This window comes from Lithobates pipiens, unplaced genomic scaffold, assembly GCF_037356315.1.
Source record: "Lithobates pipiens isolate NorthernLeopardFrog02 unplaced genomic scaffold, aLitPip1_a1.2 Scaffold_19, whole genome shotgun sequence".
In the NCBI taxonomy this organism is placed as follows: domain Eukaryota; kingdom Metazoa; phylum Chordata; class Amphibia; order Anura; family Ranidae; genus Lithobates; species Lithobates pipiens.
The window spans coordinates 122,797,235-122,820,923 of NW_027507764.1; the positions used below are offsets into that span (position 1 = coordinate 122,797,235).

The 23,689-nt window shown below is 40.8% G+C and overlaps 1 protein-coding gene across 2 annotated transcripts in view; it reads right to left on the reverse strand.

The window, feature by feature from the left end:
- The window catches only part of LOC143996255 (solute carrier family 22 member 13-like), a 55,363-nt gene extending 31,933 nt beyond the window's left edge, over window positions 1-23,430 (reverse strand). Inside the window, exons 1-4 of one of the 2 annotated variants that reach the window (XM_077491220.1) lie at window positions 22,985-23,423; window positions 18,802-18,905; window positions 13,244-13,398; window positions 1,279-1,447 (exon numbers count right to left, since the gene is read on the reverse strand). In XM_077491220.1, the coding sequence (XP_077347346.1) occupies window positions 1,279-1,447; window positions 13,244-13,398; window positions 18,802-18,905; window positions 22,985-23,359 (803 nt within the window). In that variant the 5' untranslated portion in view covers window positions 23,360-23,423. Of the gene's footprint in view, window positions 1-1,278; window positions 1,448-13,243; window positions 13,399-18,801; window positions 18,906-22,984 lie in introns of both variants that reach the window. The other variant, XM_077491221.1, reaches the window with a different exon arrangement.
- Window positions 23,431-23,689: the final 259 nt, after the last annotated feature.

Here is a 23,689-nt window from a genome sequence, read left to right on the forward strand (position 1 = left end):
TGCCCAGCAGTGCCGCCCATCAGTGCCCAGCAGTGCCACCTATCAGAGCCACCTATCAGTGCCACCTATCAGTGCCCATCAGTCCCATCTATCAGTGGTACCCATCAGTGCCCATCCGTGCCACCCATCCGTGCCACCCATCCTTGCCACCCATCTGTGCCACCCATCCGTGCCATCTTATGTGCCCATCTTTGCCCATCAGTGCCGCCTTATCTGTGCCCATCGGTGCTGCCTTATCTGTGCCTATTTGTGCCGCCTTAACTATGCCTATCAGTGCCCACCAGTGCAGCCTATCAGTGCCCACCAATGCAGCCTATCAGTGCCCACCAATGCAGCCCATCAGTGCCCACCAGTGCAGCCTATCAGTGCCGCCTCATCAGCGCACTTCAATGAAGGAGAAAAATTACCCGTTTGCAAAATTTTATAACAAACTTTTAAACATGATTTTTTTTTTGCATCTTTTTTTGTTTGTTTAGCAAAAAATAAAACTCCGAGCTGTAATTAAATACCACCAAAAGAAAGCTCTATTTGTGGGAAAAAAATGATAAAAATGTCATTTGGGTACAGTGTTGTATGACCGCGCAATTGTCATTCAAAGTGCATCAGCGCTGAAAGCTGAAAATTGCTCTGGGACTGAGGGGGGTTTAAGTGCCCAGTAAGCAAGTGGTTAAAGCCCAAGTTTAGTTATTTCTTTTACAAAATCAGCACAAGGGACGATACTTACATTCAATGTGAAGCATTCTTTATGCTGTTGGTTGCTCCCTGAGTTGAAATCTAAAATCCTCTGTCTCCTCATCCTCCACTCTTTCTTACTATGAATTGGGGGATTGGCTGATGAATGAAAAGTCTGATGGAAACTATAGTACAGAGTCTATGAATGGGGGGCGAGGGCGGAAAGGACAGACATAGTGGGCACTCTTGATGAATGCCTGTAACAGGACCAGTTGTTTATATTAACCCCTCCCCCTGTGCGCGACAGAAGAATACATCTGCAGGGGTATGGTGGGGGGCAATGTACTTTCATTTAAACTAAAGCCATCGGCCAGCAGCACAAGGGACCCCTTGCATTGAGTGTAAGTACTGTCCCTTGTGCTAGTTTAAAAACAATAATTATCTAAACCCTGGCTTTAACATAGCTGTTCTAAATGACAGATTGTCTCTGTGTTACTTTATAAGTGAAAAAGTATTCTAAAATAAAAGGTGATTTAAAAAAAAAAAAAAGAAAAAAAAAATCAATACATATATAAATATAGCCATTTATAAATTGAATACACCTACCAGAAGAACCAGAACAGCAGGGCTGTGGGTGCTGAGCAAGCAATATCTAACAACCTCCAGTTTCGGATGGCATAAGCTACCCCAGCCAAAACTATTAGTCCTACTGCAAAGCAAACATGTGCAGTGATAGTGGCAAATGAACGCTGTGATGCTCCTACCCACTCTGCAACTGAAACAAAGAAATGAATTGTGAGCAATGAGAATGCATAGAGAGTTTTTGTCTGCCCTGTCTGTAGCTGTCTGAGCTACTAATGGAGGCAGACATAACTACTCACCGACACTGTGGGGTTGCTTTAACCACTTAAAGAGGGAGTCCACCTGAAACAAAATTTTTAAAAGCCAGCAGCTACAAATACTGCTGCTGCTGACTTTTAATAAATGGATACTTGCCTTTCCTGGAGTCCAGCGACGTCGACACCCGAAGCAGAGCAATTCGCTCGGCTCTCAGCTGCTGCCGGCACCATTCTCGGTGAGGGAATCAGGAAGTGAAGCATTGCTTCACTTCCCAATTCCCTACTGGTCAGGCGCGAGTAGCGCAGCGCAATGAGAATGGTCCGCACTGTCTCTGGGACCCGTGTGTCCCAGCAGACAGCGTGGCGGGACAGCAAGAGGCATAGACTCCCTAAGACAGATATTTGCACTCCGGTGTCACATTTGACACCTTTCAGGGGGGAGTTCAATTTTTGTGTGAACCTCCGCTTTAAGGACCGAGCCTCTTTCTGGGATTTGTTGTTTACAAGTTAAAAACAGGTTGCTAGAAAATTACTTAGAACTTAGAACCCGCCAAACACTGTACATTTTTTTTCTAACACCCTAGAGAATAAAATGGTGGTTGTTGCAATACTTTCTGTCACACCTTGCACAGTTTTTTGGGAAAAAATACACTTAAATACAAATACAAATAAAACAACTGTAAAGTTAGCCCATTTTTTTTATATTTTGAAAGATAATGTTACGCCAAGTAAATTGTTACCCAACATGTCACACTTCAAAATTACGCCCGCTCGTGGAATGGCGACAAACTTTTACCCTTAAAAATCTCCATAGGTGATGTCTAAAAAATTATACAGGTTGCATGTTTTAAGTTACAGTGGAGGTCTAAGGCTAGGATTATTGCTCTCGCTCTACCGATCGCGGCGATACCTCACATGTGTGGTTTGAATACTATTTTAATATACGGGTGCTACTCACATTTAAAAAAATAAAATAAAATTGTATTATTTATTTTACCTTTTATTTTTTATTTTTACACTGTTTTTTTTATAAAAAAAAATTGGCACTTTTATTCCTATTACAAGCAATGCAAACGTCCCTTGTAATAGAAAAAAGCATGACAGGACCTCTTAAATATGAGATCTGGGGTCAAAAAGACCTCAGATTTCATATTTAGTCTAGAAAAAAAAATGTAATTTAAAAAAATTATTTTAAAAAAATGGCCCTGTGGGCAGAAGTGATGTTTTGACGCAGAGCAGTACATTTTTTAAAGAGTAATAATGTAACACTGTTTACCTTATAAGAAGGTACTATAGCTTTTTATTTGGGTTCTTATGCCATTTACATCACAGGGACAAGGAATATTGTTTAATAAATCCTTGGGGGGTTACAGCAGAGATACTGCTTTGTGGGGGACATCTGCTGTTGTGTAAAGTCAGAAGGGAACTGGATGGTGTTAGCTTGTTCTATCTCTGTGTTTCTATAGGTTTGTTTGTGTGCTTTAATGTCTTTCTACAGGCAGAATATATGTTATCATGGTTCCTTGTTTCTATCTAAGTTGTCTAGAGAGAATGTGAGTATGACAGTGACAAGGACATGTAAAGTACATATTTTTAAGCTAAACCCCAAGTACATATAAAAGACAAATGAATACAACTCTGTAATCATTGAAGACTATGTTAACCCAACATTTCATATTCCAGATGTGTCTGTTGTACCATGTACTTTTGTTAAAAAGTATCCTGTTCTCTTTGTATCCATTTGTGTGAAATACCTGGTGTTCCTGCTAGGCCCCAGCTTTTCTATTTCAAACTGACCATGCCAGGCATTAGAGCTGATCCTGTCCTCCAATGATCAGATATCTGCTGACATGCTCTCCCTGCACTACCATTTACTGGGAGGTTCAATGTAATTCTGTTTCTCCACCCCTAGCTCTCTAAGCACCTATGCAGCTGAGGACAGAGATTATGTGATCACTTATAAAAATAAAGGTATTTATAAAAAAAATTATATAAGAAATATTCTAAATAACCAGAAAGTGCTAATTCACATATATACACAGTGTTAATTATAAGACACATGGCAAAAAGTCACTATCCACAAATAGCCGACTATAAATGTCCATGCAAGTTGAATCACACCAAAAAAAACATATACATAGGATCCAGTGACAGTGCTCCAAGGTCTTTAAAAGTGCTCTAAATTAATAATGTGCCACTCTAATCCACCCTTTGCACATCTTCTGTGGTCCAGAGTGCCCCCCTCAAGTAGTGCCCTCTCACCAGCTGTGTTTGACTCCTTATGAATATAAGAAGGTCAATATGCACCGTGTGCTGTGCCAAGATAACTCTTTCCAGTGTTCCACCATTTCGGGGAGGTTTCGGACAGTATACACTTACGTCTTATTTAACACACAGGAAGGGGGACAGAGATCCAAGAGAAATATCATTGTGCAACGAATGTATTTCAAATCTAGTGTACAATTAAAACTCAATTTAAAGTGCCATACCGAGCACCTGGTCTGACCAGCTAAAAATATTGTTCGGAAAAACTGCTGCTCCCAGGACATCAGAGCCAGCTGCCAGTGTCCATTCCAAGTGGAGGAAGTGATGTCAGCAGATGTGGCAACATTGACCAGAAGCCCACCCACTACACGTTTCGTCAATGGACGTCACCTTGAAATCACATAAATGCAACATGTTAAAAAAGTAATCTCAATTCAAGTAGTCTCAACTGCATTAAATGCAAGTCAGTGTGTCCTACATGCAACACACATGGTGTGAGTCCAGCCTCAAGTACTTTTTCTATCCTGTGGATTTTGTTACCTGATCTGTATTTGACTCTACATGACTGGTAGTAATGTTTCAGTTTCCAGCAGTAGCCATTACTCTATAAACATAGGAAATCCAGGAGACATCAGATCACCCATTGTGACCATTAAAATGTTAAAAAGTGGGGTCAGAAGAAAATAAGAAAGAGAAGAATTGTGGAAACAGGGAAAGAACAACAATAAAATATATAAAGACAAATAATGTAATAAAGAATAAGAACATTGAGAACACAAAGCAATTATGTCCTAAGCAGAAAATTTGAACCAATTTCTGCATGAGCAGCTCATTAATAGGAAGGTTTATTGTTCTCTTTAAAGCTCTGTAGTTTATAATACAGTCTAACGTACAATCAGTGCTAAGAGAGGTTTAAATAAATGCTGCTAGGAAAGTAGTAAAACAGTAAAAAAAGGAAAGTAAGATAAAAGCACACACATTAATAATAAGCTATCTTTATGTTCCATATAATGTATCCATAACAATAAAGTAAAAAGTAACAACCTTACATTGCACAATACGATGTAATAGGCCATATTCATGGCTTTTGATGACAGTGTCAGAAGTTCAGAACTGCCATAGAAATTGATAACAAAAACGCTGACTCATTCTTAAAAGGTTTTCTGTGTTTTCTTCATATGAATGCATCTTACCTGTAGGATCCCAGTACATTAACCAAGAGCAACTGGTCACTTTGTCATCATGTGCTGGTCTTACTGGTCACTATGAGTACCTGCATGTTTTTCTGCCCTGAGATATTACAGCAGAGTTCCACCCAAAAGTGGAAGCTCTGCTTATTTGCTTCCCCCCCCCCCCCCCCCCCATCGATGCCACATTTGGCATCTTTCGAGGAGGAGGGGGTACCTATTTTTGACAGGTACCCATCCCCACTTCCAGGAGACCGCCGTTGCAGCGATGTCCCTCAGATGTTCGGCTACCCCCCTCCTCCTTCCTCTGCCGCCAGGCCAGTTAGAAAGTGCAGGAAGCTTCGTGCATGCGCAGTAGGGAAACGGCTGTGAAGCTGAAATGCTTCACTGATGATTTTCCTTACTAAAATGGCAGTGGCAGCACCCAAAAGCCGATCTGAAAATCGGGTGGGTTGCCGACATCTTGGGATTCCTGGACAGGTAAGTGTCCTAATATTAAAAGTCATTAGCTACAGTATTTGTAGCTGCTGAGTTTTATTTTTTTTCGTGGGGGGGGGGGGGGCTTTAAGTAATGGTCGCTTCAGTTATGTGTTTATTTAAAAAATAAAAAGAACAGATTTTTTTGTACAGCTAGTTCAAGTAACTGAATATGTCTTTGACCTCTGGCTACCTCTTACACAGCAGCAATCAGGCTATGGGAAGCACCCTGAATGAATGAGGGCAAAACTGCACAGTGCTGTCTTGTCTAAACATGTTTACAGGATTAACAAGCAGAGGGATGATCTAGTGTTCTATTACATACATAGTTACATAGTTAGTCTAGCAGAAAAAAGAAAAAAAAGACACAAGTCCATCTAGTTCAACCAATAAAAGGGGAAAAAATATTTTTACAATCCTATACACACAATCCTATACCCAGAGGAAGGCAAAAAAAAATGGCAAAGCATGATCCAATTTGCTTCAGCAGAGGGCAATCAGATATTTCCTGGATCAACTTTACCTATAAATATTAGTATCCAGTTAAATTATGTATATTTAGGAAAGACTCCAGGCCTTTTTTAATCTACTGAGCTGGACAGGACCAGCTCTTGAGGGAGTCTATTCCACAGCTCTTACTGTGAAGAAGCCTTTCTGTACGTGGAGATTAAATCTCTTTTTCTGCACTAAAGAGTGCCCCCTTGCCCTCTGTGATGACCTTAAATTGAATAACTCAACATCAAAGTCACTATTTGGACCACTTATGTATTTGTACATGGTGATCATATCCCCCCTTAATCTCCTCTCCTCAAGAGAGAATACATTTAGGTCCTCTAATCTTTCCTGGTAGCTGAGCTCCTCCATGCCTCTTATCAGTCTGGTTGCCCTTATCTGCACTTTCTCTATTGCCCCTTCAATGTCCATTTAGTAGGATGTGTTGGGTCCTGGACCAGACTGTATCACATAACTATTGTAGAGAATAGTCACATGTATTTTGTGCAATAGGTGTTTTCAGCCGGCGATTTCCTACACCAGAATGATCACAGTGGCTGGTCAGCCGCTTGATCATTGTTACGAGCGGCGAGAGGGGACGCCTCCCCCTCCCGCCAACCTCCAGTGCTTCTACCGACTCACCTCTGCGATCAGTGAGTCATAGAATGGATCCGCTGGCCCCGGATGTCCACCATAGAGATTTCTGGTGGACCAGATGGTCGCTGGAGTCTCTATGATTGTTAGAGGCCGGGCATAATGTTATGATGTTAGGCTTCCCAGCCTAGAGGTGTCTCACTGTCATGCCACATTCCTATTACAAGGGATGTTTACATCCTTTGTAATAGGAAAAAAAGTGATCAAAACATTTTTTAGTTTTTTTAAAGTGTCAAATTAGAAAACTTTAAGTAAAATTAACAATATTTTTTTTTTTTTAAAGTGCCCATGTCCCTGTGTGCTTTCACGCAGTGAACGCATATGTAAGTTCCGCCCACATATGAAAACTGTGTTGAAACCATACATGTGAGGTATCGCTGTGAACCAGGGGCGGATCCAGAGTCTAGTCTCGGGAGGGGCACTGCCAGAAAATAACGTGTACCTGTACGCGATTTGTGCAATAGCCAGCAAAGGCACATGCGCTGATTGGCCAGAGGGGGGGCCAATCAGCGGGAAGTGATGTCCTCCAGCCACCTGCAATCGCTCCCCACAGAGATGGAACAGCGGTCTGCTAATGTAAACAAGGCAGATCGCCGCTCTGTCAGAGATGAACAGAGTGATCTTGTGTTCCTGCTAACCAGGAACACGGATCACTCTGTTCAACTAGTGAGTCCATCCCCACACAGTTAGCAAGCACCGTTAACTCTTTGATCACCCCTGATGTTAACACTTCCCAGCCAGTGTCATTAGTACAAGTGACAGTGCATATTTTTAGCACTGATCACTGTATTCGTGTCACTGATCCCCAAAAAGTGTATGATCTGTCCGCCACAATGTTGTAGTCCTGCTAAAAAAAAAATCACTGATCGCCGCCATTACTAGGAAAAAAGAAATAAAAATGGCATAAATCTATCCCCTATTTTGTAGATGCGCTAACTTTGTTTAAAACAATCAATATACATTTATTGGGATTTTTTACCAAAAATATGAAGCAGAATACATATTGGCCTAAATTGAGGAAGACTTTTTTTTATAGCAAAAAGTTAAAAATATTGCTTTCTTTTTCAAAATTGTCGCTATGTTTATATTGCTAAATATAAAATTTTACCAGAAGAAAGTGCTATTAGTAGAAAAAAATGGACATCAATTTTACTTGGTTACAGCATTGCACGACCGCGCAATTGTCAGTCAGTTACAGTAACACAAAGCAGTATCGCAAAAAATGGCTTGTTCATGGGGGGGTAAAACTTTCCGGAGCTGAAGGGGTTTAGATTGAACAAGACTAAAAGGGCAGTATTTGTTTTCCATAAATAATGACAGTATGCAACACAAGATTTTGAAATTTTACACATTCACATTCATTCATTCTTTTACTCACTTTTATATAATATTTTGGTGCTCTGGTGGGGGGGATTGGCTCCCATGCAGAAGCAATGCAGATGAGTGGGATCCGTTAATTGCACTGCAGGTGCAGTCAGCAGCATCAGATGACAGTGACACACAGTCACTGCTTCTTCCTGTGTTCCCGCCGTGCTGTGGAGAAGATGGAGGGAGGAGATGGATGGAGCCAACACTCCCACTCAGGGGCGGAGAACGAAGAAGGCTCCGCTATGAATGCTGGGGTTCTCCTCCTCCTCAGCAGTGGCTCCAGCCTCCGACGTGACTGACGTCACTGGTTGCTACACGCCAGGCGGCACAGGCGTTAGCAACCAGTGCAAGGAACACTAGCCAGCGGCGCAGCTCCACACACCTCCTCCCTCCATCTTATCTTCTTGTGACCACAGAGTCTCTCTCTCTCAGCGCCGCCGATCGGCTGATTATACTGATGTGAGAGAGAGAGAGACTCGGTGGGGACTGCAATCAATGATATTTTCAGAGGGGGCAATTGTCCCGTTGCCCCCCCCCCTGGATCCGCCCCTGCTGTGAACATTAGAGCGAGAGCAATAATTCTAGCCCTAGACGTCCTCTGTAACTCAAAACATGTAACCAGTAAAAAATGTTAAACTTTGCCTATGGGAATTTTTAAGTACCGAAGTGTGGCTCCATTCCACGAGCATGTGCAATTTTGAAGTATAGCATTTTGGGTACCTATTTACTCTACTTCCTCTTTCACATTATGTAAAAAAAATGGGGCTAACTTTACTGTTTTGTTTTTTTCCCCCCCAAAAAAACGCATTTGAAAAATAGCTGCGCAAATACCGTGCGAGATACCTGCAATGACCACCATTGTATTCTCTAGGGTCTCTGCTAAAAAAAACATATATAATGTTTGGGGGTTCTATGTCATTTTCTAGCAAAAAAAGGATGTTTTTTTAAATGTAGGAGAGAAATGTCAGAATTAGCCTGATGGGCAAGTGGTTAATATTCTGCCATTCCAGCCCTGATGAAGGAGGATTGTGTGGCCCCTGAAATTAGCTGTCTGCCCTTTACCCTGCTTGTTGAAACCAGTTTAACCACTTCTCACCTGGCCTATAGCAGATTGACGTCCAAGAAGTGGTTCTGTTATCCTGACTGGGAGTCATATGATGTCCAGCAGGATAACATGCTGGCGCTCGCCCGCGGAGACGCACAGCATGGCGATCGCGAGTGCAGTGTGTCAGTCTGACACGCCACATCTCCGATCATGGTAAGAAGCCTCTGACAGGTGGCTCTCCCTGTCAGAGGGGGGGTCTGTGCTGATAATCAGCACATTTATTAGCAGCGCAGCCTCCATCAGATGTACCACCACAGCTGCCAAAAAGGTGCCCATCAGCTGCCAGTCAGTGCCCTCTCAGGATCGCCTGTCAGTGCCCAATAAAGTGCCAATCAGTGCCCTACAGTAACACTGGTCAGAACCGCATTAGTACCTCATCATCAGTGCTGCCCATCAGTGCCAATAAGTACCGCCTGTCAGTTTCCATCACAGCCGGTTGTCAGTGGCCATCAGTGTTGCCTGTCAGTGGCTATCAGTGCTGCATATCAGTGCTGCCTATCAGTGCCCATCTATTCTACATATCAGTGCCTCCTTATCAGTGCAGTGAAAGTGAAAACAAAATTTTCGAACTGAAACTAAGAAAACCGTTTTTTTTTCAAAAATTTCTGTCTTTTTTAGTTTGTTTAGTAAAAAATAAAAACCCCAGAGGTGATCAAATACCACCAAAAGAAAGTTCTATTTGTGGGAAGAAAATGATAAAAACAAAATTAGTTTGGGTAGTGTTGCATGACCGCACAATTGTCATTCAAAGTGCGACAGCGCTGAAAGCTGAAAATTGTCCTGGGCAAGAAGGGGTGAAAGTACCCAGTATTGAAGTGGTTAACAATAAAAACTTTGGACTTCTAAGGATTTTTCATTTGGTACTCTCTTTGGCCAATGACTCTCTCTTGGGGCAATCCCTGTATTTGTGGCAAGCTGCCAAATACAGGCCAATTGGGCTTTGTCCATATTTGGCATATTTGACTTGGTGTCTGCATAGACTTCAGCTTCAAAAAGTGAAAAAAAAAAAAAAAGAACAGGTTTGATTAAAAGAACAACCACTGAATAACAGACTAAAATGAAAAAGTCTCCTATACTGGCAGAAGCCAAGCTTAGCACTAAGCCTGAGAAAGGGCAGTTTCAAAGCTTCCTGCTTAGTTGTTATTTAAGAAGCCGGGATCTTTTAAATGATCTTTTAAGAAGCCGGGATCTTTTAAATGCGTTATCTGATTGGAGAGAGAGCCCCCTGGTCCCTCCCCTTCCTCTGACATGGGCCACTGGATTGGGCACATCATCTCACTTGGACTGCCTAATTATTGTCTGTGAGCAGCCATTTTCTTGGTGGGCTCCACCTTTACCACACACCACTCTGAAGTGTACATTATCTGCGGGACACAAACAGCTAATCCCGGCAAGCCTTCTGGCTGGTATGTGAACCTTGAGCCTGATTCCATCACAAGTGCTGGACCCTCTATTTAGTGTTTGAGGCCGGATGAGACTTGGGCTTTTACCTTTTAAATTAGCCTTTGTTGTTCACACATGACTGTGATTTTATCTGGCTTTTGTGCTTTATCTATGGTCAAATAATATGGCAAAATAAGGACAAGTGTGACCTGCCACAGCTAGCACCAACATGCCTCCATGCCTGATACATGAATATATAGAAACAGAGGGGATAGTGGGACTTTGCATGAATTGCATAAATATTTAACATGAGAGTAAATCATATACAATTTGATAAAAATGGATGCAATGTAATGCCACAATCATGCAATATGTTGCATGACTGCTCCACACATTTAATCAATTCATGAATGTTGGTAATAATGATATTAAATATAATAACAATAATGATGGCAATAATCATAATAATAATTGTAATAATAACATTGACATTAGTATTAATATTTTTTCATTGTAAATTATAAACATCTCAGTAAACTGTAATGTACACATTAAAGATTAATAATAGTATAAATAGTCATATGAGCATGATCGACAGAATAAATCCGAATTAGCATTATGCATCCAATATACATCTCAATACATGATATTCAAAAAATGAAATATTAAAATCCATAGTTAAAACAAACTAGTCTTGACACCCTTTGTTGTGGCCTCGTACACACTAATACACTTATGTATAAGTGTGTCCCTTGGAGGGCATTGTATGCTAATAGACTTTTCTTATTTATCCATCTTTAGTTTATTATTGCATCCCACTTCTGATGAGTAACTACAGGCGTATAATGCCCTCCAAGGGACACACTTATACAAAAGTGTATAAGTGTGTATGCCCTTGTACACACGGTCGGAGATTCCGACTGAATGTGTCCTATCGGACTGTTTTGTCGGATATTCCGACTGTGTGTGGTCTCCATCGGACTGTTTCCATCTGAGTTTCCGTCTGAGTATCCGACGGACCAAGTTTTCCAACTTGTTCGTAAAATTTTCCGACAAAATGCTCCGATCAGACATACTCCGATCATGTGTAGCCTACTCCGACGGACAAAGTGCCACGCATGCTCAGATCAAATTCCTAGACCAAAGCTATTGGCTACTAGCCTGAACGTAGTCCCGTCGTAATGAAATAACGTCATCACGTTATGTACAATCGGATTTTCCGACAAAATCCAACTAATTTGGTTGTCAGAATGTCTGACCGTGTGTACAAGGGCTATGAGTGTGTACGAGTCCACAACAAAAGGTGCCAAGACCAGTTTGTTTTAACTATGGATTTTAATATTTCATTTTTTGAATATCATGTATTGAGATGTATATTGGATGTATAATGCTGTTACGGATTTATTCTGTCGATCAGGCTCATATGACTATTTATACTATTATTAATCAAATCTCAGAAAGGACCGAGCCTCTTTCTGAGATTTGGTGTTTACAAGTTAAAAACAGTTTTTTTGCTAGAAAATTACTTAGAACCCCCAAATATTATATATATATATATATATATATATTTTTTTTTTTCTAACACCCTAGAGAATAAAATGTAAGTCATTGCAATACGTTCTGTCACACCGTATTCACGCAGCAGTCTTACAAGCGCACTTTTTTTGGAAAAATTACACCTTTTTTGAATTAAACAGTAAAGTTAGCCCAATTCTTTTTATATTGTGAAAGATAATGTTAAGCCAAGTAAATTGATACTCAACATGTCACGCTTCAAAATTGCACCCACTCATGGAAACAAACTTTTACCGTTAAAAATCTCCATAGGCGACGTTTAAAAAATTGTACAGGTTGCATGTTTTGAGTTACAGAGGAAGTCTAGGGCAAGAATTATTGCTCTCGCGCTATCGTGGCGATAGCTCACATGTGTGGTTTGAACCCCGCTTTCATATGCGGGCACCACTCACATATGCTTTCGCTTCAGCATGCAAGCTCGGCAGGGCAGAGCGCGTTTAAAAATTATTTTCTTTCTTATTTATTTTGCCTTTTATTTTTTATTTTTACACTGCTCTTTTAAAAAAAAATTGTGTCACTTTTATTCCTATTACAAGGAATATAAACATCCCTTGTAATAGAAAAAAGCATGACAGGTCCTCTTAAATAGGAGATCTCGGATCTCATATTTACACTAAAATGCAATAAAAAATATATCATTTTGTCATTTAAAAATATTTTTTTTTTTAAATGTCCCTTTAAGAGCTATGGGCAGAAGTGACATTTTGACGTCGCTTCCACCCTGCAATGATATGGAGACGGATGGGCCATCTTCCCCTCACTTGTCCCCATACCAAGCCAGTAAGAGGACGCGATCACCTCCGCCGCTACCGACGACTCCGGGGGGGGATTATTATTTTTATTGTTGCCATTATTTTTTTATTATCATCGTTGCCATCATTATTGTTATTATATTTAATATTATTATTACCAACATTCATGAATTGTAAAGCACTGCATAAATTGATGGCGCTATATAAGTAACTGAAATAATAATAATATTCTGTTTTAGATATCTCAATTCCTCCAGTGGATTGCATGCAGCATGGGACAGGATCAATAGGGTGCATGTTACTACCACACATAACTGCTAGCCCATTCTATGGTTGAGTGATTTGGGTCTGTCTGTTGCATTTCTATTTTACTCTGTATGCCAATTGTGTACAAGAGACCTGAATCAAAATTAGATTTATATAATATTACATTTGCAGAAAGGAAAATATGTGTATATAATGTATATATATTACCTAATGTGAGATTGTTCAGCATAACACCAGCCATTCCAATTCCTACCATACAACGCAGAATCATATAGACATAAAAATATGGAACAAATGCTGCTCCGACACCAAAGGAAAACATCATTAAAATTGAGATTAACATAACAGGACGTCTACCAATCCTTAAAGAGAATAGACAAAAAGGTGCAGTTATTGTATATACACTTTTATGCAACACTGGGGTTTATTTACTAAAGCCAAATAGACTGTGCACTTTGCAAGTGCAATTGCACTTGTTTTCCCCAGAGCTTAGTAAGGCTAGTTTCACACTGGTACCCAGGGTTGCCACCTGTCCGGGATTCACCCAGACAGTTTGGGTTTGAAATCATGCTTCCGGGTTTCAGACTGTGTGAAACCCGGACACATTATTCATACTGGACTATGACTTCCCAGCAGGGTTGCTGGCTGCAGTTGTCTAAGCCAGAAGTGTCTGTTACACTCTCTCTCACACTACCCAGCACTAACACCTTCGTACATCAAAGTTCTCAGTGTCCCCCCTTAAATCAGGGTTTCCAGAGCATCCCTTATGTCAGAGTCCCCAGAGTTCTCCCTTACATCAGAATCTACAGTATAAGGAAAATCTTCAAGTTCAGATGTAAAGGGGAACTTTGTGGGTTCAGATGAAAAAGAGGGACTCTGTAGATTCAGATGTAAATGGGGACTTTGTGGACTATGATGTAAAGGGGATCTCTGTGGACTCTGATGTAAAGGGGGATCTTGGTGGACTCTGATATAAAGGGGGATCTCGTTGGACTCTGATGTAAAGGGGGACTCTGTGTACTCTGATGTAAAAGGGGATTCTTATGATTAACTTCATACGATTAGAAATGTTATTTAATCGTAAAGTATATAGCGTATAAAAAAATTGCTGTGCTCCGCTAAAGTGTTTGAGTTTGACTTGAAGAAAAGTTGGCAACCCTACTGGTACCACACGATATTGTACAACTGTCATCCTACTCAGCACTGAGACATTGGTCCTACATTGGTGCAACTTACAGCCAACTTGAATGAACAAAATAAGATTTTGCTCTGACCTAGCTAGTACGACTTGTCCTTTGACCAATCAAAACAATCCCATTGTGACATAAATTCCTTTTACTGCTGCTGTAATCACCATGTCGGATGGTTAGGACAAGGATCCTACTTTGATCCAACTTCAGTGATATTCAATGGGCTGAAGTAGGACCAAAGTTGGACCAAAGTGGTGCAGGAACCTTTTTCAAAGTCGGACTGACTTGTGTTGGAACAGATAAGATGGCTTTCATAGGGAACCATTGATCTGTACATTTCATACAACATGAGCTCCCAAAGTTAGAGTGTATGTCGTACCAGTGTGAACCCGGCCTCAATGTGATAAAGCTCTGCTGATTTCCATCATCCAATCATGTGCAAGCAAAAATGCTTTTTAAAATTGTTCTTGTACCTGATTGGGTATTCTTTACAACGTGAAGCTTTACGGCATTTAAAAAAAGAGCACAACTGCACTTGCAAAGTGCATAGGCTATTTGCCTTTACTAAATCCACCCATATCATCATATTTTTAATACATTGTTAAAAAGGACAGATTGATATTGTCACGTCTTCTTTTTTAATATATATTTTTGCTGGGCTGGTTCTGTTTTATGGGTGAAATGCAGACATTAAAGGGGTTGTAAACCGTTGTGTTTTTTCACCTTAATGCATCCTGTGCATTAAGGTGAAAAAACACCTGGCAGTGACTGGCCCCCCAGCCCTACCATTTTACTTACCTGAGCCCTGGAAATTAACCCGCCGAGGACGAGCTGTCCCTCTGCTGGGGGTTCTCGGCTCTTGATTGGATAGATTGATAGCAGCGCAGCTATTGGCTCCTGCTGATGTCAATCAAATGTAATGTCTGCGGGCGCCGGGGGGGCGGGGTCGAGTCAAATATTTGGCGGCTATGGATGCCAAATGATGGACTTGGGAACGGACCTGCAAGGTAACCCCCCGGGAGAGCACTTCTCCTAGGGGGTTATCCAATGTGGGGAGAAGCTGCGATAGCCACCGTGGGACAAAACGGACTGCACAGTGGAAGTACAATCACTTTAAAGTAGAACTTCACTTTTTCAATCAATATTGACTATAATCCTTATGCTGCTAGCATTAGTAAATAGATTGGAAAGTATATATTATATTCACTTGTTGTAAACTTTTTTTTTTTTACATTTCTTCAGTCACTTCCTGGTTTCCAGGCCTAGGAAAATTGCATGATACATCCCAGGGTCCTTTAGGAGAGGAGGAGGGGTTTTCTCAGCTAAGCACACCCTCCTGCCTGTCTGTATGAGCTAAGGGCATAAAAAAAAATGAGCATGGAGCTCAAACATATAGGAAAAAACTCAGAAAGAGGATTTCCTAAGGGTTTAGTGGGAACAATAGGGACTATTGCGGTATCGTATAATAATCTAATAATAGTCATTAAAATTCAATCGCATTTTATTATGAATAACTACACACAGGTAGTGAAAAGACATATACACAAAAAAATCAAAACAAACAAAGCAAAATATACTCAATCCTTTAAGGGGACAGAATAGATACAGGGGTTATTGAAAAGTTCTCAATAAGGAGGGATTTTTTTCATGAGTGTAGAATTGACGTGTAAATCCGACCGGTTTCGCGGCACTAGAAAGGCCGCTTCCTCAGGGAACGTCACCTACAAATCCCTGGAACTCCCAAACCCCTCAACACCAGAGCGACCAACTTCGAGACACCCAAAGTTAGGGTGCCCCCCCTGGGGGCGGACACGGGGGGTATGCAATAAGTAGAAGGACTATACACTACAGATGGAAAACCCAACTTTGTCAGAATAACTAAAAAATGCTGCACTGCATATGGCCAGACAAGTCTTAGGTGTAAAGGACCAGCAAGTTTGGTAGTAGTTTGTTCTTTAAGTTGATAACCAAATACGTGTGTGTCTCTTCCACAATGATGCCGCTGAGCGGCATCATTGTGGAAGAGACACACACGTATTTGGTTATCAACTTAAAGAACAAACTACTACCAAACTTGCTGGTCCTTTACACCTAAAGCCGCGTACACACGGGCGGACTGCATGGCCAACTTAGTCCGTCAGACAATCCGACGGACAGTCCGTCCTACTTTCGAATGAACGGACTTGAACACACACGGATGCAAAACAGTCCGTCGAAAGTTTGCGCGATGACGTGTACAGCACGTACGACGGGACTAGAAATAGGAAGTCCAATACACAGCAATGCAACCTTTCGCCGTGTAAATCCTTTCTGAGCATGCGCCATACTTAGTCCGTCGAACTAGCCTACTCACGAGTGGATTGTCCGCTGAAACCAAAGTACGACGGACAATATTACGGAAATTCCGAAATACTTAGTCCGCCAGACTGCACGCTGAAAAAGTCCGCTGAAGCCCACACACGAGCGGACTGTCCGCTGAAATGTGTTTCGACGGACTAAGTTGGCCAGACAGTCCGCCCGTGTGTACGCGGCTTAAGACTTGTCTGGCCATATGCAGTGCAGCATTTTTTTACACGGCGAAAGGTTGCATTGCTGTGTATTGGACTTCCTATTTCTAGTCCCGTCGTACGTGCTGTACACGTCATCGCGCAAACTTTCGACGGACTGTTTTGCATCCGTGTGTGTTCAAGTCCGTTCATTCGAAAGTAGGACGGACTGTCCGTCGGATTGTCTGACGGACTAAGTTGGCCATGCAGTCCGCCCGTGTGTACGCGGCTTTAGGTGTAAAGGACCAGCAAGTTTGGTAGTAGTTTGTTCTTTAAGTTGATAACCAAATACGTGTGTGTCTCTTCCACAATGATGCCGCTGAGCGGCATCATTGTGGAAGACACACACACGTATTTGGTTATCAACTTAAAGAACAAACTACTACCAAACTTGCTGGTCCTTTACACCTAAAGCCGCGTACACACGGGCGGACTGCATGGCCAACTTAGTCCGTCAGACAATCCGACGGACAGTCCGTCCTACTTTCGAATGAACGGACTTGAACACACACGGATGCAAAACAGTCCGTCGAAAGTTTGCGCGATGACGTGTACAGCACGTACGACGGGACTAGAAATAGGAAGTCCAATACACAGCAATGCAACCTTTCGCCGTGTAAATCCTTTCTGAGCATGCGCCATACTTAGTCCGTCGAACTAGCCTACTCACGAGCGGATTGTCCGCTGAAACCAAAGTACGACGGACAATATTACGGAAATTCCGAAATACTTAGTCCGCCAGACTGCACGCTGAAAAAGTCCGCTGAAGCCCACACACGAGCGGACTGTCCGCTGAAATGTGTTTCGACGGACTAAGTTGGCCAGACAGTCCGCCCGTGTGTACGCGGCTTAAGACTTGTCTGGCCATATGCAGTGCAGCATTTTTTTGTTATTCTGACAAAGTTGGGTTTTCCATCTGTAGTGTATAGTCCTTCTACTTATTGCATACCCCCCGTGTCCGCCCCCAGGGGGGGCACCCTAACTTTGGGTGTCTCGAAGTTGGTCACTCTGGTGTTGAGGGGTTTGGGAGTTCCAGGGATTTGTAGGTGACGTTCCCTGAGGAAGCGGCCTTTCTAGTGCCGTGAAACCGGTCGGATTTACACATCAATTCTACACTCATGAAAAAAATCCCTCCTTATTGAGAACTTTTTAATAACCCCTGTATCTATTCTGTCCCCCTAAAGGATTGAGTATATTTTGCTTTGTTTGTTTTGATTTTTTTGTGTATATGTCTTTTCACTACCTGTGTGTAGTTATTCATAATAATATGTGATTGAATTTTAATGACTATTACTAGATTATTATACGATACCGCAATAGTCCCTATTGTTCCCACAATCCTCTTTCTGAGTTTTTTCCTATATGTTTGAGCTCCATGCTCATTTTTTTCTATATACATTAATTGGGACGATGGTATCTAGCTTAATTTTGAGGCTGCCTCTTTATCTATGAGCTAAGGGCAGATAGATTCCAGGAAGTAAATCCTTCAGGTGCAGTCTAGCTCCGCTTTAATCTAAAAGGACACAAGAGACTCATTTTACAAAGCTATGATAGTAATCCCCATTTTAAACAAAAATAAGTAATTTTAAAAATTGAAAGAGTCCAAGGAAATTTGAAAATAACTTTGTGAGCTGAGCCTAAGGTCTCTCTCACGGTAAGATGGAAAGGAAGCCAATGTGGAAGTGTAGCCCAGCTAAAAATGCTAGCTAACATGTTGAACAAATGTCTAATTAATTTATGGTACAGGTCTATATATACACTATATTTCCAAAAGTATTGGGAATATAGTGTATATATAGACCTGTACCATAAATTAATTAGACATTTGTTCAACATGTAAGCTAGCATGTAAGCTGCATAGAATGCATTAAGGTGAAAAAACATGAGGGTTTACAGCCCCTTTAATGTCTGCATTTCACCCAGAAAATAGAACCAGCCCAGCAAAAATATATATTTAAAAAGAAGACGTGACAATATCAATCTGTCCTTTTTAACAATATGCATAAATAAAAATAATAAACATTCTTACCTGTCTCCTAAATGACCGAAAATAACAGATCCAATAAGCAGCCCCAACATATGAATGGACTGGGAGAGATCCTTCTGTTCCTTTCTGTGACACACCAGGTCAAACTTACATTGAATGAAATGCAAAAAATTGTTTAATTGGTTTCACCAATTGTCCTAACAGTACACATATTATTAAAGTGCATGTATATCCTACATTTGTTTTGTTTTATATTAGAGTATGGAAGGGTTAAAAACCAGACAATTAATTTTTCGCTGTCTGTGTACCTCCCATCTCAGTGATGCAACAAGAAGTTAGAAAAAAAAATCTACAAAAATTAAGGGAATTTCTCTCTTAGCCCTTGTACACACGGTCAGACATTCCGACAACCAAATCCGTCGGATTTTGTACGACAAATTTTGTCCATAACTGTTGCATACACACGGTCGGACAAAGTTGTCGGAAAATCAGATCGTTCAGAACGTGATGGCGTTATTTCATTATGACGGGACTACGTTCACGCTAGTAGTCAATAGCTTTGGTGTAGGAATTTGATCTGAGCATGCGTGGCACTTTGTTCGATCGGAATTCTCTACACATGATCGGACAAAGTCCTATTGGATCATGTTGTGGGAAAATTTTATAGCCAAGCTGGAAAACTTGGTCCGTCGGTTATTCCGACGGAAACAGTCCGATGGAGCCCACACACGGTCGGATTATCCGACAACACGGTCCGATCGGACATTTTCCGTCGGAATGTCCGACCGTGTGTACAAGGGCTAAGACAGTTGTTCCAGATACATTGTTTCCATTTCCCATCCTCTCTTGGGACAGCGCTAAAATTTGGGATATTTAATCACGATTTTTCTATAGCTCTATAAATACAGCCATGGCCAAAAGTTTAGATAATGACACAAATATTAATTTTCACACAGGCTACTGCCTCAGTTTTTATAATGGCAATTTGCATATAATCCATAATGTTATAAAGAGTGATCAGATGAATTGCAGTATTTACAAAGTCCCTCTTTGCCATGAAAATAAACTTAAAGTAAAAGTCCACCCTAACACTAAAATTACTGCATCTATAGACATCCATGATCGAACACTAGCCCTGTAAAAAAGAAAGCAGTATACATACCTTTTTTTTTAAGCCGATCTGACCCGATCCCACACTGAGCTGTCAGCTGGGGCTTCATTGTGGAGACGGATACAGAGGAAATATTAAGTCTATAGGTGACGTCACATGTCGGCTGTGTCCTCTACAGAGCTTCCGCTACTGGAGACTGGATCGGATCAGCTTCAAAAAAGGTATGTATACTGCTTTCTTCTTTACATGGCTAGATAGGTTATTCTTAGATTGTAGATGTCTGTAGATGCAGGGATTTAGTTAGTTAGGGTGGAGTTACACTTTAATCCCCTAAAAAAACATTTCCACTGCATTTGTGAAGAAGGCTTCAGGATGCCCAAGAGAGTCCAGCAAGTGTCAGGACCATCTCCTACAATTAATAAAGCTGTGGGATCGGGGCACCACCAGTGCAGAGCTTGCTTAGGAATAGCAGCAGGCAGATGTGAGCGCATCTACACGAACAGTGAGAAGAAATCTTTAGGAGGATGGCCTGGTGTCAAGAAGAACAGCAAAGAAGGAAGGCACGCACACCTAGTGCATTACCAAAGATAATTTAATAATAAAAATGATTTATATAAAAGTGGGTACTCATAAAATGCAACTGACAAAAGGCCATAAAAACATTTGTGCATAAAACATTTTTATTATTAAATTATCTTTGGTAATGCACTAGGTGTGCGCGCCTTCCATTTCTGTTTTTCTTGTAGTTCCTTTCAGATTACCCCATCTGAGGAAGGCAGCATCCACCCATTTCTGGATACCATATATACCTTTCACGCCCCCATTTTATTTGATATCTGTTACTCCACACCTTGGAAGACCTATTAGGGCTGGAAGTGACTGTGTTTTTTGTATCTCTGCTGAGGACTGGGGTAAAATTATTTTTTCTGATGAATCTCTTTTCCGATTGTTTGGGGCATCCGGAAAAAAACTTGTCCAGGAAAGAAAAGGTGGGCACTACCATTATTCCAGTGTCATGCCAACATGCATCCAGAGACCATTCATGTTTGGGGTTGCTTCTCAGCCAAGGGAGTGGGCTCACTCACAACACAGCCATGAAAAAAGAATGGTACAAAAACATCCTCCGAGAGCAACTTCTCCCAACCTTCCAAGAACAGTTTGGTGACGAACAATGCCTTTTCCAGCATGATGGAGCACCTTGCCATAAGGCAAAAGGATAACTCAGTGGCTTGGGGAACAAACATCAAAATTTTGGGTCCATGGCCAGAAAACTCCCCAGAACTTAATCCCATTGAGAACTTGTGGTCAATCCTCAAGAGGTGGGTGAAAAAAAAAAAAAAACACAAATTCTGATAAACTCCAAGTATTGATTATGCAAGAATGGGCTGCCATCAGTCAGGATGTGGTCCTGAAGTTGATAGCATGCCAGGGCGAATTGCAGAGGTCTTGAAAAAGAAGGGTCAACACTGCAAATATTGACTCTTTGCATTAACTTAATGTAATTCTCAATAAAAGCCTTTGACACTTATAAAATGCTTGAAATTATAATTCAGTATACCAAAGGGACATCTGACAAAAAGATCTAAAAACACTAAAGCAGCAGACTTTGTGAAAATTAATATTTGTATCATTTTAAAAACCTTTGAGAGTGTAGAGTGGTAAATCTCTCAAACAGGGGACACAGGCATCAATAAAAACTTGACAGACGGTCTAAGCCCCCATACACACGGTCGGAGATTCCGGCAACCAAATCCGTCTGAGTAATTCCGGAAGAGGTCCGGAAGTGATGTTGCATACACACGGTCGGACAAAGTTGTCGGAAAATCCGATTGTACATAACGTGATGACGTTATTTCGTTACGACGGGACTACGTTCAGGCTAGTAGCCAATAGCTTTGGTCTAGGAATTTGATCTGAGCATGCCTGCCACTTTGTCCATCGAAGTAGGCTACACATGATCGGAGTATGTCCGATCGGATCATTTTGTCTGAAAATTTTACCGGCAAGTTGGAAAAGTTGCTCCGTCGGATATTCCGATGGAAACAGTCTGATGGAGACCACACACAGTCAGAATATCCGACAAAATGGTCCAATAGGACACATTCCGTCAGAATCTCTGACCGTGTGTACAAGGGCTAACCCTTCCCCCAACCTATCCAAAATTTAAAGAAAAACAACTTTAATTGTAGGCTAATAGTGCAGAAAGGCTTTTCCATGGTTTAACAAAGAACTGACCATCTAATGATCCTTTCATTTAATATGCTTATTGACTGACTATATAGATCATATTCAAAAGACCACCTAAGAACTGTACTCTTATCTTTGCACTCATATTTCAGAACAATGGAAAACAGTACAGAGATTTCCAATGGTATCCCCACATTTTTGTGTTGAGGTTATTTTGGAGGAACTTCTCCTTCATAAATTTTTTCAGTAAGAAACAACATATAACATTTATCAGATTTTTCATATCACTTTCCAAGAAATTATTAACTTCAAATCTTGTGTATGATCATTTAGACATAAACATGACAGGTAAATAACATCAGATGACTCTCCCTAAGCCTATTACAATCATATTAGCAATTTTACCATCAAACTGACTTTTTTTAAAAACATTTTATATTATGTCACTTTTTTAGTTATAAATAAGAAATAGCTTTATTATTTTCTGCATTCGTTCACAGTGCTTTTTTTCCCCCCATATATTAGACTTCCAGGTATTTGTGTGAATAAATGTTTTATACAATCATTTTAATACACTGTTAGTGTTTAATATTTAAGTGGAGAGTTCTGTTGTATTAACAGTGCGCAAAAAACTTCTGGACTGGGTTTTAATTATTGACTAGCTGCCACACACAAAAAAATGCATATTTATTACCAACAGTATTCACGGCAATACATTAAAAGTAAGCTTCAATTAGCTTTATGAAAGTTCACATTTAAATGTGATAGGGGTCAAGTTTCTCTGCACCATGTTGTCAATTTATGGAATTTTGTTGATTTTGGAAAATTGGTCTGTGGGTTTTCAGTCTACCTACAACAATGGCAAGGCATCAAAGGCTGTCTGTCAATACAACAAGCATGTCAACTGAGAAATCAATATTTACAGACCTCTGTGACCAGCGTTGACTTCTGCTGTGACATATCATACACCCATCCATCCTGGCAGACCTCTGTGCTGTTCAGTCCATATCTTTCAATAGATTCTATATCCCAGTCCACAGGAGTGTACATGAGGCATTGCTCATAGCTGCCTTCTGTGTAATGAGGGATGGTTAAATTCAGTTGATATTCTTCAGTTAGGTTTGGATTCTTTTCTAAGATCCAGCTGGTATTGCAATGGTGAGGCACTGATATTCCCATAAATACTTGTCCAAACATGTGGAAGGAGTTCAAGAAACTGAGTAAACACATCTGAAATACCAAAAATTTCTGGAATCGGCCAAATTCCCCAACATTTTGTAGAATTTCCCCAAACTCTGTCATTGTGTCCTGGATTCGAGTTGTGAAAAGCAGGAGAGCAAAGAAGAGAGGAATTAATGTTTAACCCCAGTCCATGAGACAAATGTAATAAGTCAAAGTCTTAGAACACATGCATATTCGATATTACTTCTCTTAGAAGGTGTTTCATATGCTAATATACATAGTTCTGTATGTATATAATGACTTATGGTGTGTAAAAACCCTTAACTTTGTAATTAATATCCCAGGACAAACTTTCCTACAAAACAGTAAGAAAAGCATTAATTTACACAACAAAATAAAAGGTTATCAAATTCCACCCAGACCAGACAGGTTTCACCAAACGCAGACAAA